The sequence below is a fragment of the Nyctereutes procyonoides genome, unplaced genomic scaffold (assembly GCF_905146905.1).
Source record: "Nyctereutes procyonoides isolate TBG_1078 unplaced genomic scaffold, NYPRO_anot_genome, whole genome shotgun sequence".
Classification (NCBI taxonomy): Eukaryota; Metazoa; Chordata; class Mammalia; order Carnivora; family Canidae; genus Nyctereutes; species Nyctereutes procyonoides.
In genome coordinates, this window is record NW_026575046.1 from 31,121,104 (window position 1) to 31,138,894 (window position 17,791).

A 17,791-nucleotide genomic window follows, 5' to 3' on the forward strand; every position below is an offset into this window, starting at 1 on the left:
TATTTAGCTTAGGTTTTTTCCCAAATTAGTTTTTTTCCCCAGATACCTCTGTTTATTAAGACTTTAGGAATGCATGTCTAGACCAAACTGTGAGAGCAATTAAGTTCACATGCTTGGAATAGTTTGTCTCTATTGACCTTCCACCCATAACCTTCTCCCTCTTCCCATTCTTGTCTAAGTAGAACTTGTATCTGATCCCATTTTTGGTGAGGGATGACTGAGAATGACTTGGGGATCAGAAAGGTGGGAATAATAGTTCTATAAAGCATTCCCATATTATCAGGAGGACTCTTCAAGTAAGGCTTCAAAACTTTAATGAATCACATTATAATGACAAAATATGAGGCAATAGGGTAAATAGTTTTCTGTGGAAGAACATTGACATGGATACCTCAAATTATGTAAAGTAGTATAAGCATCTACATGTCTCCCTTTTATGTCATACAGGGGCCACTGGTTGTGAGAGTTACAGCCTAACTCAGAGTGTGAATGACTCAGGATAAATGATTTCCAAAAGTGAAAATTACTCAAAGTATAGGTGTCATATTTTATAGGTCATGATTATTTTTTTCTTTCTATGAACAAGTAAAGGGGCATGAGGCAGTTAAGATAATGGAAAGGTAGCTAAAAATCAGAAGGTTCTGGGTTTCAGATCCAGATTTAGTAGCGATTTGTTAAAAAAAAAAAAAAACCACGGGATCCCTGGGTGGCGCAGCGGTTTGGCACCTGCCTTTGGCCCAAGGTGCGATCCTGGAGACCCGGGATCGAATCCCACATCGGGCTCCCGGTGCATGGAGCCTGCTTCTCCCTCTGCCTGTGTCTCTGCCTCTCTCTCTCTCTATCTCTCTGTGACTATCATAAAAAAAAAACCCCACACAAAATAGAAATGGGTATATAAATTCTAAGACTCATTTCACCTCCCTTCTATCATATAAGGAGGCATAAATTAAGGGTGTCCCTCCCTATGGGATGGTGGCATTAGAGGAATGTCAACTCTTTGAGCATTCCTTTTATGGTGCCTCTCCACTACAGAGGGTTGTGGGGAGGGGAGAGCTGCTGATGGACAACTGACAAGGGAACTGGGGACCTGCATCTTCAGTCAGCTCCACAAGGTGACATTCTGTGAGGAAGATGTTCCGCTGGGCAGGTGGCCCCTGTGGGTGGTGCTGGGAGTGCCCCTGTTTGCAAGAAGGAGAGATCACATTCCAGAATGCTGCCCGGAAGCGGCGAGATAGTAGGTTATAGATAATGGGGTTGACAGCTGAGCTCAGGTAGAAGAAGACACCTGGAACACAGGAGATTAAAAAAAGAGACACACTGAGGAGAAACTGAGTGAGAGGTATGATAGAGAGAAGTATAAATATTTAACAAGGGCCTCGAATTCCTGAGACTGCCTCTTTTGAACATAATAATATATACAAGACTCTAATTGAGAATACAAAATGCTCTGAACAGATCTACCACCTGCGTATTTAGGAATCAAACACAGAAAGATTAAAGAGTCTCAGAAAAATTTAGGCTGGCATGGGATCTCTCTGAGATGCTTGGCAATTTCCTTTGATCCCCACTTGTTTAATTAAAGAACATGCTCTCATAGCATTAACGAGAGATGCTTAAGTATCAGAGGAAAGAGAGATTGTTTTTATCTCATTGGAGCTTTGCTTAAATCTATAATTTGAAACTGCAAGTGATGGAGGAATAGCAAATCAGTTAAGGCATAGTCTCTGGTGAGATTTCTTATAATGCTATCTCTTCAATAAAATATTCCCCAGGGCCCTTTTCCTACCTGGCCTTTCCCCTTGATGGCTCTTCCCCCCTTCCAACTTCATTAAATAATTGTATTTTGCCATTCGTTTTCTCCACCAAATGCCTTGCACACTGCCATTTCCTTGTTTGGTATACACACTTCTTTTATTACTATATCCTGTTTTATTTCCCCAAGGCCCAAGATGGGCCTAAGGTTGAGAATCAGAAGACTTAGTTTCTGATCTTGTCCCTTGCTTGTTCTGTGACCTTAGAGGGAACTGGCACTTCAATTCTTTTCTCTGCAACATACCATCCCAACCTACCTCTCTGAATTACTGTGAGGATAAAGTTGAGATGCTATCACAGAGGGACTGAGAATGGCTAAGAATATAAAACAAGTGATAGGTACTGTTAACAACATTCATTGTTGTCCTCATTTACATAGTTCAGGACATACAGAGTGCCATATGCCCTATGCACAGAATTGGGCAGGGAGGAATACAAGAGAAGAATATTGCTGTAGACTGTTAATTCATTCAATAAATTCTTATTTTGTGCCAGAAGCTTTGAGGCACATTGGTAGATAGTAGATTTAGACTTCGTTCTCAAGAACATGGAATAGTATTATAGAGAAAAAATCTATGCCTAAATTTAGCAGTTAACAAAAGAACAATACCAAACTGTATCTATTAAGAGTGAAACATATGATACTAACTGTCACCCTATGGAAATTCACATAATAGCATAAACACAAGGACTATAATAATCATGAAGGATTTAATTAGGTGATTGAACACTAGCCAGACTCTGAAGCAGGCAGGAGATAGTTGGGGAGGAAAGGAGAGAATACTACAGGTAGAAGGTATAGCTTGAGCAAATGCGCAAAAGTAGGAATGGTTATTATCATGCAGGATTAATGCAAAATGTGCAGAACTCTAATTAACCCATTTGACAAGTGTATGGTTTATGAATGGAAAAATATAACTTGAGGATGAAAAGGCAATTTGGGGGCTTTTAAAACATTTTGTAGCATTTAAGATGTTTAGACTTCATCTGGTTGGCAATGTGGGGAAGAGAGAGAAATTTTAACAGGAAAATGTTAATATGAATGCTGTAGTTTAAAAATCTTAAAATGGTTGTCTTGATACATCTCAAGATGTAGGGTCAACTGGTCAAGTCTCATGTGATCTTTTGATATTTTACAATTTGTTTTATCACTTCCACTTTTCTCAGCTTAATCACAAAGTTAAGCTAACAGCTGTAAATATTTTTGAGGTTAATAATTAATTAATAATTAATTTTACAGGGAAGAAAATACTAATGTCCGGGTGTAAACTGTTTACATGGCCTGCTGAGTACAAAAGAGAGGGTGATTGGAAACAGATAATATACATGGCATTCAATATGCCTATGAACAGTAGTTTTTGCTTTATGCACTCCTGAAGCCTAACACATGCAGGTCGTCCTTCTCTCTCTTCTCTGGTGATGTCTTTGATAATCTCAAGAGCCCAGAGAACCAGCGAGTGACTCACCAAGGTAGCTGGACAAGGTGGTCTGCATCAAAGTCTAACAGTCACACCAGCTGAGAAAGAGGGATGTGGGCAACCATTCTCTGTTCCATTTCAGAGTAAAGAACCCTCAACTTGAAGTTGGGTGACTTGGGTTGGAATGCTGTTTTTTACCATTTGCCAGCCAAGTGACTTTGGGCAATTGAGTTCTTTTTTGTGGAACTGTTCTTTCAGCTGTAAAATGGTGATGGCAATATCCTTGTGACAATTACAGAAAGATATGTAGCATTGTGTAGCTTAAAAAGCTATTATTTTATTTACTTCTTACCTTAGCCAATGGTTAGTAAAGAAAAGGCATTATTGCCATTTTACAATTGGGAAAACTTGACATGAAGAAAGCCACATTCTTCAGATCACTCAGAATAGTAATGATATGAGGGAGATGCAAATCCAGGTCCTCTGACTTAATGACCTTTCCACCAAATTTCATGGTATCCTTCACAAGCATCATTAAAGTAGCCTAAAAGCAGATCTTGAAGCCTTATGAATAACTTTTAGTTGGCTTTCATGAGGATCTAATGCTTGCTGGAGATAATATGAGATTTCAGGGATTAAGCCCGGATGTTTAATTAATAAGAACCAATTCAATCATGTGATCATTGGAAGTAAAACAAAGGAATCGCCTCTTAGACCATTTTCCTGCTGTAATCATCATGCTTAGAGTTGAGGTCTTCAGAAAAACATCCACCTAGAATAGTGATCTGGTATATTTCTTTTGGACGCATAACATACCTAATCAATATGTGAATAAAGTAACAATCAAATGTGTTCTTCATTGTATGGTGGGTCCCCATAATCATCAGTATATCCAACAGAACCTACTACTCTAAGCAAGATGAAGCAGCTGCAATTACCTGAACATTTGTGATGCAACCAAACCAGCCAAGATTTTACCTGATACCACATGGATGAGATTGAATGCAGCAGCCAGGGATTCAGTCCACTCCTCCACAAAGCTAAAGAAGAGCCGATCAATGTGGAATGGGGCCCAACAGAGAGCAAACACTAAGACCAAGACAACTGGAAAACGATGATGAATGAGAGAGCAAAAGACAATCAAAGTAAGGATAGGTACACAATGTCCACTCTAAGTCCATACATTCCTTCTGGCATTCCCCACCCCCACCCCCGCCATCTTTCTTAAGCTATCATTATAATGGACCATATATGTCTTAAGGAGCCTCTACATAGAGTATTTACATGTGAGAATGAATTGTATAGGATTTAGGATCAGTTTTCCCTATGATTATTCATGATTTCTTGTATAAATTTACTTTGGAACACTTAAAACAGTATTGACTATTCAAAGTTCTGAAAACATTCTGTCATGGAAAATATATCACAAGAAGGTTGTTGGAACCATATAAACTGGTTATAGAAATAAAGTGAGTTCAAGCAATTGGTGTTCTTTAAAGTCATAGACTGATAATAAACTATTTATGTAGTATATAGTATAAATGTATTAATTTATCTTATTACTCTAGAAATGATTAAAAACTTCTGTGCATTCAATCATTCTGTAAGGGGTGGGAGAGACAGAAAGAGAAGAATCATGAGCATAATATTGCTTTATAAGCATCTTTTGATTGGGAAGGCAATGTGTTTGTTATAACTTTCTAGAGTACAGACTTCCTTCCAATTTCTTTTTCTTTTTTATTTTGAAATAATTATAGATTCATAGAAACATACTATTGCCCAGTTTTGTTTTGTTTTTTTGTTTTGTTTTTTTTGTTTTTTTAGCTCCCAAGATAGAGATTAGTGCTACCATAGTTTTTCTTTGGGGCATTTAATCTTCACCAATATAAATATGTATGTTTTTCTTTCTCTTCTGAAGTTGTAAAGCACTTTTATTTCCCAAGACATGATGCTTGAGATTTGCCTCAGAACAATCTTGTAGGGGCTGGGGGACAGATAGGAATATAGATGAAAGAAGATTAGCTATGAGTTCATAATGTTTGAAGCTGAGTGATGGGTACATGGGTTTTTATTTTACAATTCTCTGAACTTGTGAGCACATTTGAAGTTTCCATAGTAAATGGTACATATATTTCCTGTTGGCTGTAAACATATTCAGAGTAGGTGGTCTGCCTGTGTAGTGTAAGTTTCAAGAATATCTGAAAGCTTCTTCTGAGTTTACTCCTCAAAGGAAAAGTTCCTAGTCTGCTCACTACTGCCTACAGTTCACTTTAGCTAAAAATTTAATTACTGTTGGGGAACCTGGGTGGCTCAGTAGGTTGTGTCCAACTCTTGGTGTCAGCTCAGGTCATGATCTCGGGGTTGTGAGGTTGAGGCCCTCATCCCTCAGCAGGGAGTCTGCTCTGAATTCTCTCTCTCCCTCTGCCCCACTCATAAATAAACATTTTTAAAATGTAGTTAGCATTAAAATTGAACACTCTACGCCCAAAGGCAAATACTTTACTATGTATTCTATCAGTCTGGCTTTAATGTGAGTGCAGAGTCTTTTTGTGAGAGCAGATTATGATCTAGGAGAAAGGGGAGAGAGACAGAATGAAGATATGAGACTTCTTAATAGAGAAAGTCAGATACCAACAATCTGGGGCCAAATTGGGGCCAAAAAATTTCCAAGAAGATGGCTATCAGACAAACTTTAGTGACTTCAAAAATTTTTTGTTCATAAAACATCACATAGTTATGTGAATGATTTATATGCATATTAGTCTGAAGGATTTATTTTTTTCCAAACCCTAGGTTTTTACTTGGGAAGCTTATTATAAATCTCCTTTCTCATCAATATCTCTCATACCCTAGTGCAGGATCATACATTTTTATAACGTTCTTTTGGGAGAGTGTAGAACAGTGCCTGGATTTTTAAAAACAACTTATCTATGCTAAAAGTATACTGTTTTATATAAAATGAAATAGGCAGGATGACTGTTTAGAGTTATTCGAGGCCAGATATTCTTAATCTAGAATTAAAAGATCCCAGGAAAGTCCAAGGATGGGTGTTAGGAGGTATATGATCCCCTAAAATGGATTATAAAATGTTTTGTATAAGTGTATTTGTATGTATTCTGAGTGGAGAGTTCACAGCTTTCATATTTAAAAAAATCATAACACAAAATAGGTAAAAATCACCTGCTTATTTTATATTTTATTTTTTAAGATTTGCTTATTTACTTTAAAGAGAGGCAGGAGAGGGATACAGGGAGAGGTAGAGATGGAATCTTAAGCAGATTCCAAGCGGAGCATGGAGCCTGACTTGGGGCTCATGACCTGAGCAGAGACCAAGAGTCAGATGCTAAACGGGCTGAGCTACCCAAGTGCCCCTCACCTGCTTATTTTAGATAAGAAAAGCAATGCTCAAAATCTCAGGGTGAGGTTTACAGAGTATATTACAATGATGCAATTTAGGGTATTGTTTGAGGGTTAAAAACTAAAATAAAAAAAAAAACTAAAATAGAAACCAAACAGAGAAGTCCCAGGAGATTGAGAAAACCAAGGTTTCAATGTTATGTTTCAGGAGAATTTTGATTCTGATCCCAGCAGCACTTTCTCAGTACTAAATGCAACTCTTTTGCTTTCACAAACAAAGAAACCCCAAACAAAGTGGAAGACTTACACAGCATTTTGGTGATTGATTTTCTGGCAGGTCTTTGAATATTTGCAGTCAATTCATCTGCCCCAAGGAGCTGATCTTTCTTCAGCTACAAGAGAAGTGGAAAAAGATGCTAAGGGAGGGAAACATTGTTTCCTTCTGTCAAGATCCAAGAACTGTAACTCTAACATTGATTTTGCAGTCAAAAATCTGAGATTTAAAGATATGTAAGAATCCATTAAATATTTAACAATAAGTTGGAGGTGGAGTTGGATCCAAGTCGTCTAACTCAACTGGATTACGGTTATGGCTACGTTGCAGTGCTACCATGTATCATATGCTATTCTGTAGAATGCTAGTTATGTAGTATATTAATAGATGTTCCATGAAAAGTGTGAAATCTAAAGTAAAAAAAAATGTTAGGCTTTTTCATCCATCCATTAATTTAATAATTATTAGATGTGTATTAGAATGAAATCCCTCTTCTGTAGGGTGAGTAGGCAGTAGAAAACAAGAACAGATATTGTTTCTTGCTTCATAAAGCTTATAGTCTTTATTGTGGGTCTTCTCAGAGCCTTTAATGTGCTTTGTAGACATTATGAACATCTTCATGGGGGTTTGTATATCACCCTAACCCCCATCCCCACCTTCCATACCCCACATCTCCCACCTCAGCCTCAAGGGAGATAGTGCTGCTTTGACTGAACAATATCCCTCCTGACCCAACCCCTTTCAGTGGAATACCTAGTATATCTTGAGAAGCATAATTTAGGGAAATCTGTGTTACTAATATTACTGAGAAGAGTACATATGTTTTTGAGTTTTTTTTTTAAATTTTTATTTATTTATGATAGAGAGAGAGAGAGAGAGAGAGAGAGAGAGGGAGAAGCAGGCTCCATGCACCGGGAGCCCGATGTGGGATTTGATCCTGGGTCTCCAGGATCGCGCCCTGGGCCAAAGGCAGGCGCCAAACCACTGCGCCACCCAGGGATCCCTGTTTTTGAGTTTATATGTTAAAATACACTCATTCTGTTGTAAGATGTGGTTATCCTTGAAGAGGTATATAAAAATTAAAAAAATTAATACCTGTACATGCATTTTTTCCTACCTATATACTCTAGAGGACTCTGGTAGTTATTGTAGCTCATTGTCCTCTCCTTCCTCTGAACTCGCATAGCACTGAAGATCTGCATCATTCTCCTAGTCGTAGAATTTTCTTCTCTTTAATTCACATATTTTTATTTGTGAGGATACACAACCAGATAAAGAAAGCTTCAAGGACTCATGATAAACTACCATCAAATATCTAGAAGATAGTACAGTATATATTTGTAGTTGATTATCTAGCATTTATTCTTTTCTCCTACCAATGGTATCCTGATTTTCCTTTAGGGATTTTAGTCCTTCTCCATTCTTAATCATTAATTTGGATGGGAATGATCCCAACTCCAACTCCAGCTCCAGGTTCAGCCTTTGAATAATGTAGCTACTATCCATCAGTTACAGTAACTGGATAATTAGATCCAACACAATTTCTGATACTTGCTTGTACTTCTAGAAATGGAAGTTTTATTTCTCTTTCATTAGGAGCCCTTCTTGTTTTCTGCATGTGAACTCTGGAATACAACAGCTATTTTTTCTTCCCACCATGAAAAAAGTGCGTGGAGCCACCAATGGCCTGCAGTGTGGATCTTGAAGTCAAAATCAACAGTACAGACAGAAAAACAAAGAAACAGAAATAACGCTAGGTCTTTGAGAACATTGTGTGTTTCATGAGATTAATCTTCATCAAAAGCCAGCTCTAACTCTTGACTTTTCAGTTCTATACTTCCCTTCACATTTTGTCAGATTGACTTGAGGTTCCTTCATTAACAATGTAAAAAGTTCTGACACTACTGATCAAGGCCATCAGGTGGAAGGAAAATTCAATGTACTCTATGTACTCTTGGGTAGATTAGGATCAATTTATTGAACTATAAGGAGATATATTCTAATTCAAGATGAAAAAGGGATTGGTGTGATTATGTGAAACAGTGCAGCAAACTACTCTAAGAATTAGTGAGCTTCCTCGGCTGGATGGCATTTTTATGAAATACTGTAGAGAAGGTATTTAAAATTAAATAAGACTTGGAAGGGGACTCATTGGAAGTTGCCTCCAAAGTTTAACAAAAGATGATCTTGTCTCTCTAACATGTAAGCTCTTGGAAGTCAGGTAGTTCTCAGGACCACACCAGTCCTGAAGCTTCCACTTGGATGGTTAACAAACCTGACCATCTTTCTCTGAATATAGTGGTGCTCTCTACATATACCTGTGTCTTCACAAAGTGGGGGGTTAAAGTACCTGTGAGATTTGACCCTTCAGAGATGATCTAGAACTTGGAAAGAAGGAAGAAAAAATACTGTGCAGTTATTAAGAATAGATGGGAGAAAACTGAAGATTAAGAAGTTATAAACATAATAGTAAAACAAAATAATGCAGGTAGAGCATTCATCTCAGTGCCTGGCATATGATACTCAAGTTATATATTACTACTGTCATTCTGATTATTATCCTTTTACTCAAAAGACATAATAAAAACTGAATTTTGATTAAACAGGGTTATTTATTTATATCTGTGGGCCCACTCATGTGGATTATTGAGTCCCTTCCAGAAAAATTCTCCTTCTCATGGTACTGCTCATACATAAGCAATACTTGATTAAAGCAAAGAAGCAGGCAGATGCACTGACAAAAAACCTTGATATTTAAGATAAGAGTAATAAACTGCCAATCTTACTAACTCATGATCAGTTAAATCTACTAAAGATTCTAATTATTTCATATCCTTAAAAAATGTCTCATTATTACAAGATAGTTATTGCAATATTTGATTTAAATCCATAATTAAGAATAATAAAGAACTATTGAGATCTCTTAGTCCGTTCTGTGGGTGGGTTTAACAATTTTCATTGGTAATTTCTCTACTTCAAGGAACAATTTTCTTAAATCAAACATAAAGCAAACAGTCCATATAATTCTTTTATAAATAGGCTTCCTGTACAGTGTAGTTTGCAATGAAAAGAAAATTATAAGGGTATTGGTTAATTTTTAGCTTCTGTAGGTTTTAGTGATACAACTAGACAACTAGGAGAAGAGTGAAAAATTGAATATTTATGTATCATATACATTGTTTCAACCTAAGTTGAAGGAAGTAATATAGTAGAGTAAAATCCAAACAATTTGTCCAAATACTGCTTTATGTTTCCCTTCAGATGTTTAGCAAAGTAGATACTCAACCATTAAGTATTCTATCCACCTCTGAACTTTTATTTTAAAGGTCAAGATAGAAAAAGAGGAGTGAAAAATTGTGATTACTGCATAGGAAGCTCAGGGCTTTCCTACCCTGCTCTCATTAACTGTATAAGATAAGAGGTAAGGGGGAGGTCAATGGAGGTCACTCAAGTTGATTTATTATGCTGATCAGTTGTTTATATGATTACAATCATTCCAGCAGATGTTCATTTATATGGTTTGTGGAGACTAAGCTTCAGAATACCAAAATATAATCCTAGCTTTTGTGTAAATATTTCTACAATCTGAACAAAATCTGTTTAATTATAAAAAAAAATTAGTGCAACTCTGGCACGGCTGGATTCTGCTACAATTCATAATCCATCTGCTTCAATTCAAGTGTTAATGCTGCATGCAATCTCAACAAGTACTAGTTGAGAGCTCCAAAAGAACTTCCTCTCAGAGAGAAAGAAACTTGCCCTGGTGTTGTCCGTTTTCCATCTCTAACATTTTCTAACCTTGAAGAGCAGCTCAGTGGATACTTATGTCCTGGAATGATGAAGCAGCCCTGAATGCTCAGCTTTAAGCATGCATATGGGCTCCCTTCTTCCTTAGTCCTGGGATTTCATCAGTCTTAGGTTTTTTGCCTTCTGAAGGCAGTGAGTACCAAAGGCAATCATAACTTTAGATTTGCCAGGGGAGTCAATAACTTAATAGTCATCAGAGTTGCTTAATCTCTTTTCAGTCTCTTAGATCAAAAAGCTCTTTGAAATAATGTTTCCAATTCTCTTGCTTTCTAAGGTAGGAAAGCTGAAGTCCAGCAATGAATAAAATAATTTAACTTCATTCATTCATTCAGCTTACAGTCTAGTTGGAAATAAATTGAGGAACCCACAAATATAGAATTGTAAATTGTCATAAATGCAATGAATGAGAATCACCAGGAATCATAACCAGATACACAAGTACCAGGTGCGACTAGAGAGTCAGGGAGAGCTTCCCTGAGAAAGTGTGGGTGAAGTAGGATTTAAAGGATAAGTTAGAGTTAGAAAAGCAAAAGGGAATGTGATGGTCAACAGTAGCAACATTTCAGGCAGTGATATAGCAAAAGGTATAATAGCATGTGCAAAGGCCCTGAGGCCAATCTCATAGACTGGGGCCTATTTCTCCTGACTCTTAGTCTACAGATCTTTAAACTCCTCTAGCAATGATTTACTAAGCAGATAGTTCCTTCCCTGGTGTCCTCTGGGTAACAGTTCATCCTTCCTGAGAATAGGAATAAGTTGCACTATACACAGAGCAAATTAGGTAGTTTCTAAACCATTGTCTGAGCTGTCACTTAGCTCCTGATACAAGGTAGCTATAGGTTCATGACAATGAAACAAAGTCATTGGTTGGGGATAGAGGATGTGTGTTTCCTATTCAAAGTTAAATACTTCTTTCAAATTAATCCAAGATGAAAGATTGTTTGGTGTTGGACAAAAAGTATTAGTCAGTTTGGGGAGATTTCTCATAGCCCTCATAATATTTGAAATTATGTAGAAGTCCTTTCCCTCCAGTGATATACACAGGACATCCTAGACATTGCAAGCTAATCTGGGGTGACCTGTGTCTCTGGATGTAGAAGGGGATCCCTCTAAGAGGAGACTGGCAATCCTCTCTGTCTGATTAAATTTACTCCTATGTCTAGATATCTGTGGTTTTTGGAATTTGTTCTTACTACTTGGACTGTGCCACTTACCTTAGGCAAAGCAGATATGGAAAAGGACCATTGTGGGACACTCATTTCTGACACTCACCTTTCTCAGAGATGTCCTGAGATGGGAGTACGTTAATTGTCACAGAATATCTGGTGGCAGAGCCATCTTGAAGTATATGATGTGAATGTCATGTTTGCTTTGTTTTCTTTTAATTTATAATTCACTTTGCTCCTGCTCACAGATTTTTTTCTCCTTTAAGTTATCACAGACTGTTAGAGCTATTAGGAGCCCTAGATATGATCTAAATGTGACCTTTTCATTTTATAAATGTGAAAACTAACTCCAGGAGAGAATTATGTGGCTTGCTTAAAAGTGTATTTTATGTGAGCTTCAGACCTGGGAGTCTAAATGGTCCCAAGACTGTTTCTTACACAAGCTGCCTCCTTAAATGGGCATAAAGCTGTCACAGTTAGATTTCATCCCTATGACTTGGGATGTAGAATATACCAGGAGAGGAATTATATAGACTCACTACTACCCTCACCAAAAGTAGTTTCTCTCAGCTAATTTAGATCTTAAAAAAAGAAAAAAAAATCCATTTACCACCATTAGTACAGGAAAGGATCTTCTAATTATTAGATATGTTACAAACTAAGTGATAGTTTTTTAACTAAATCTCAACTATCATTTATTACCCCTTTCTTCTACTTTATCTTATATGCTCTGTTCACTTCCTTGTCTCTCAATTTCCACCTGATCAAGAGAAATCCAAGTTGGTCACACTCAAGCATATTTTGGCATTTCAGCCTGATATTTCAACCAAAGGATCAAAGCAACCATAAGGGGCAGTCCGACTTTAAAACTGTATGTCTGTCTTGGAGTATAAGATAGGCAGAGATAGCTTATGTTATGCTCTGACCAAGTTGATCTAGAGAAAAATTTCAATGCAGGCAGTAGATGGAGGCAAGAGAAAATAGGATGCAGAACAATGCCTCCTGGGGTGGCCACTTTGTGCTATTTAAAATGAGGTTCCACCTCAGACCTACTGAATCAGAATTTCCCCCCGGGGGCGGGTAGGGGCCTGCACATTGATACCATAGTAAGATTTCTAGGTCATTTGTAGGAACTCCTTAAATTGTGAAGGCCACAGGCATAGAGGAAGAATAATGGAAGGTGACTTACAGGAAATGGTTTATAGTTGTGGTCAATATTTGCCTAATTTTGAGGCTAGCCCATTAACTTCTGTTTCCACTCTAAGCTCATTCTATTTTTCTCTATACTTCCTTTCAATTCTGAATTTCTCCAATTCTAAGGTTTACCTCTGAACTTTGAGTCAGTGACAGAAGAAGGGATGCTGTGCTAAGCCGGGGAGCTTGGATACTCACTTTGAGGCCCATGAGGTAGTAGAGGACACTGATGACAGTCATGGGGAGGATGTAGAAGAGGAAAGAAGTGACCTGAATGATGAAATTGTAGATCCATATGGGTTTGATGACCGCACAGGTGGCAGATCCTGGGACCAAGGACCCATTGGGGAAGTAGTGGACCTTGATGCCGTGAATGCTGGTGTTGGGCAGAGAGAAGAGAACAGAGAAGCCCCAGACGACGCCAAGGATCCTGAGAGCCCGCCTCCGGGTGCTCTTCAGCTTGGCGCGGAATGGGTGGAGGATAGCCACGTAGCGCTCCACGCTGACCGTGGTGACACTGAGGATGGATGCAAAGCACACTGTCTCGAAGAGGGCCGTCTTGAAGTAGCAGCCCACGAGCCCAAATAGGAAGGGGTAGTTGCGCCACATCTCATAGACTTCCAGGGGCATCCCAAGGAGCAGGACCAAGAGGTCAGAGACAGCCAAGCTGAAGAGGTAGTAGTTGGTGGGTGTCTTCATAGTCTGGTGCCAAAGAATCACCAGGCACACCAGGAAATTGCCAATAACCCCCACCACAAAAATTAGTGCATACACTGCAGTCACTGGGAAGAAGAACTGGCTGCGGGGAGGCCCATAGAGGAAGGCCAGGTAGTCCTCGGTGCTGTTCATGTATTTCTCAGATGGATCTTCCAGTTCCTGCTGGTGGATCCAGGAATCATTCTTGTGTTTTTCCATCACTGACATTAAAATGCAAGACCTGAACCTCCTCTGATATGATCGTGTGTCCCAGGCTGAGCCAGAAAAGAAAGAGAAAGCAGGCAAGAAAGCACAGACTCAGGGGAAAGAGGGTAGGAGAGAGTGAGCAAGTACTCCAGCAAGCCTGGGCTGCTCAGATCGGATCCTTTTTTGAAGAGCTAGAGGCCCCGCCCCTCCACAGGCTGTGGGCCAATGAGTGCGTGTCAGACACTCGGCAGGAGGGCCTCTGGTTGGGAGAGCTGGCTTTGAAAGCCTGGGGCTGGAGAGGAGCGGGGAGACATTTCTCTGAATTGAAACAATCTGGGAAAGCAGCTCACATAAATGATGATACTCTAACTTAAATAAGCTGTGGGCACTTTGAGCGGTGCATTTTACAGAATTGTAGGAATCTGGGTGGAAATACACATTAAAGTTGCAGGGTCTTGGGTAGGAGGGTACAAATTTCCATTGATCCTTGTCGCCTGCGCAGCATGACAAAAATGAGAGATCAAGAGATTTTTCAAGTTATCTTGTTCCATTGGAAATGCAAGGGTCTCTGGGGAGAGCATGATCAATGTGCCTTTTTTGGTTTGATTGCATCCACAATAGAATCCAAAGCCTGAAAGAACACTTGCACATTATAAAGCCCTGCCTACTCTCTGTCACTTCAGTGTCTTTTGGCAGTGGCTTGCTGCACCAAAAGGCAGTGGAGGTTAGAATCAGGCATATCCCTAGAAATCCTGTAAGACATTGGGAATGTTACTCAAACTCTGCCAGCCTCATTTCCTTATCTGTGTATTGTAGATTCATTCACTGTTTTTTTCAACAAATACTTCTTGAGGATTCACCAGGTACCAGGCAATGTTTGAGGATTTGTAGAAACAGTGAAAAAGCAAGACAAAAATCTCTGTCACGTGGAGCTTTTCTTACCGTAGGGAATTCCAAAAATATACAAGCAAACTAGTAAATTAATGATTTCAGATAATTGTGTTGTGAGGCAAAAGGGTACAAGATGATACAAACATAAGGCTGGAGGTGTTCTTTTATCAGGGGTAGTCAGAGTAAACTTATCTTAGGAGATGTGATTCGGGCTGAGAGCTGAATAATGAAAAGTCAGTCATAAAAGAACTAAGGGAAGTGCATTCCCAGCAAAAGTAATAGCAAGTGCAAAAGTCCTGAGGCAGTCACATCTTGATATGTTTCAGAAACATCAAGAAGACAAATGTAGATGGGACTTAATGAGTAGACAGGAGAGTATGAGTGATTAGGTTGAAGTGGCTGATGGGGGCCAGATCATGTAATTTTTTTCTAGGATTTGATATAGAGTCTCAGATTCAGTCTACAGAGGGACTTCTTTGGAAAGTTGTGAGCAGAATTATGAAGGGTGAAGTTTTAACAGGATATAAGTACGAGGCTGGTGCAGTAGTCTAAGAAATAGCAATGGCTTAGATTATGGCTTGGATTATTATGATAGTAGATTTGAGAGATCTGAGTTCGGGAATATTTTTGCGAGGGATGATACCTTATATGGTTGTTGAGAAGATTAAATGAGAGTACTTATATTAAAGCATCTTATAGTTAAGAGATGCTTCCTAAATTTTAATTATTTTTCCCTTTTATTTGTTAAATTGAATGATAAAACTGAGACTAAAAAGGTCAAGTGATTTGTCCAAGAATAATATGTTGGTCAAGATGGGGCAGTTTATGCTGTTGAAATAAATGATATCTCAGGGGTTTAAAACAGTAAAGATTGATTTCTCACTCACACTACAAATTTATCATTGGCCAGCTGGAAGGTCTGTCCCACATTCTACTCACTTTAGGACCGAGACTGATGGAGTGGTCACTATCTGGGACTTTGCTAATCATTATGATAGAAAGTAAGCTCTGGAAGTTCTCAAGTAGGCGACCATAAATCCTAGCCCAGAAGTAAGTAATACATGTCACCTTTGTTCATAGCTCACAGCTCTTTGGCAGAGATAATCATGTGTATCCACTCAAACACAATAGGGGCAGGGAGTGCTCTCCTACCATGTGTACAGAAAACAGAGAATCAGGAAAATTTTCTGTACAGCCTTAACAATGACATAAATAGAAAGTTATGGCAGAGCCAAAATTGGAGCCCTCTCATTCATGATGTCCTTTTATTTTTTTAAAGATTTTATTTATTTATTCATAAGAGACAGAGAGAGATTCAGAGACAGAGACACAGGTAGAGGGAGAAGCAGGCTCCATGCAGGGAGCCTGATGTGGGACTCAATCCCTGGACTCCAGGATCACGCCCTGGGCCGAAGGCAGGCGCTAAACCTCTGAGCCACCCATCATGATGCACTTTGACATTGAAATTACTATTAACAAACTTTAATATTTATTTCTGATAAAGTGTAAGTATTGGAATGTAGTATCTCATTGAAATGCAGGGTCATTAAAATTATAAGGGTGGATAGTAGCAGATGTGACTGGAGGCTGGAAGATACATGTAGGACAACCAATTAAAGATTCAAAGGCATCTCTCTATTGTGACAGGGGAGGTTTAATAATATAGAACAGTGTCTAGTAAGTGATCCAGTAACAGGCTTGTTACTGTGCAGGGAGATGATGTAGAAGTGATAAAGACAAGTAATAAGTTAATAGGTTAAACATAGAAATGTATTTATTTTTATTGGGGTCAAAAAGACTTGTCAGATTTAAAAACTGGGAAATGTGGTTGGGAGTGTTCATGTGAGAAGGGCTTCTCAGGTTTTTATTTTTAAGATTGTATTTATTTGAGAGAGAGCTCGAGATAGCACAGAGGGTTTGAGGGGCAGAGGCAGAGGGAGAGGGAGAACAGATACCCCCTTGAGCCAGGATCCTGAGCAGGTCTTGATTGCAGGGCTCAATCATAGGGCTTGATTGCAGGATCCTGATATCATGACCTGAACTCAAGGCAAATGCTCAATGGACTGAGCCACCCAGGCACCCCAAGGACTTCTCAGTTTTAGTGCACTATCAGTACAGGAAAGCAAGTCAAAGTAGCTGCTAAGAAAGTATGTGCACATCTATGCCCCCTATTACCCAGATCTTCACTTTCTAGCTATGTGAAGATGGTGAGATTAATGAGGGGCTCAGTATCCTAAAGGCAACATTTGATGCAGGTTAGGAATGTTTTGCCTGAAGAAGACTCAGAAGAGTGAAGTGGGATATGAGGGCCACCTTCAAACACTTCACAATATGTTTGGATGACACCTAAGGAAACAGCAGAAGCTCATGTGCAGAAAACCCAAGGAAGCCACAGCAGGAGGTCAATTCCACTGGAATTTCCTAATAATCAAACAGAAAACCTCTTAGAATTGTTCACTTGAATGAAAATAAGCTTAAGTTTTTATCTACCAATTCCTGTCCCCCGTTGTTTGAGGGTTGCTCCTGGGGTCAGTAACTTCCCTATTATCTCTAGACTGTTCTTGCTCAGGAGTTGAACAACTTCCACATTGTCAGAGAATGTTACAGGATAGAAAAATAGATATGGAGCATGAACTTATGGTGCAACTCTATCAGCAGAGATAAGTCTGAGACTGCACAGGGCTACTCTCTGTAGCGGTGGCTTAAATCAGGTGGGCTAAGAGGATGTGATGTGAGGGTACCCATAGCATCTACTAAAATCTATAAAATAAAAAATATAATAGCTGATATTTGTTGAGCAATTATTCTTCCCAGGTGCTACTTTAAGCATCTTGCATGTATTAGTGTATGTAATCTTCACCATAATCCTGCGAGGTAGGTTTTTTTTTTTTTCCCATCCTTTCAAACAGGTGAGGAAACAAAGCCCAGTGGTATGCATTTTGGCAGATTTATAAAAGATAAAGAAGAAG

General features: G+C 38.8%; 1 protein-coding gene across 1 annotated transcript; it reads right to left on the minus strand.

Moving 5' to 3' along the window:
* Positions 1-924: 924 nt before the first annotated feature.
* Positions 925-14,065, minus strand: NMUR2 (neuromedin U receptor 2). The gene is made up of 4 exons (XM_055325796.1): positions 13,227-14,065; positions 6,895-6,979; positions 4,209-4,334; positions 925-1,285 (listed from the first exon to the last, which is right to left on the minus strand). Exons 1-4 carry the CDS (start codon positions 13,950-13,952, stop codon positions 1,011-1,013), a joined length of 1,212 nt encoding a protein of 403 aa, XP_055181771.1. The 5' UTR covers positions 13,953-14,065; the 3' UTR covers positions 925-1,010.
* Positions 14,066-17,791: the final 3,726 nt, after the last annotated feature.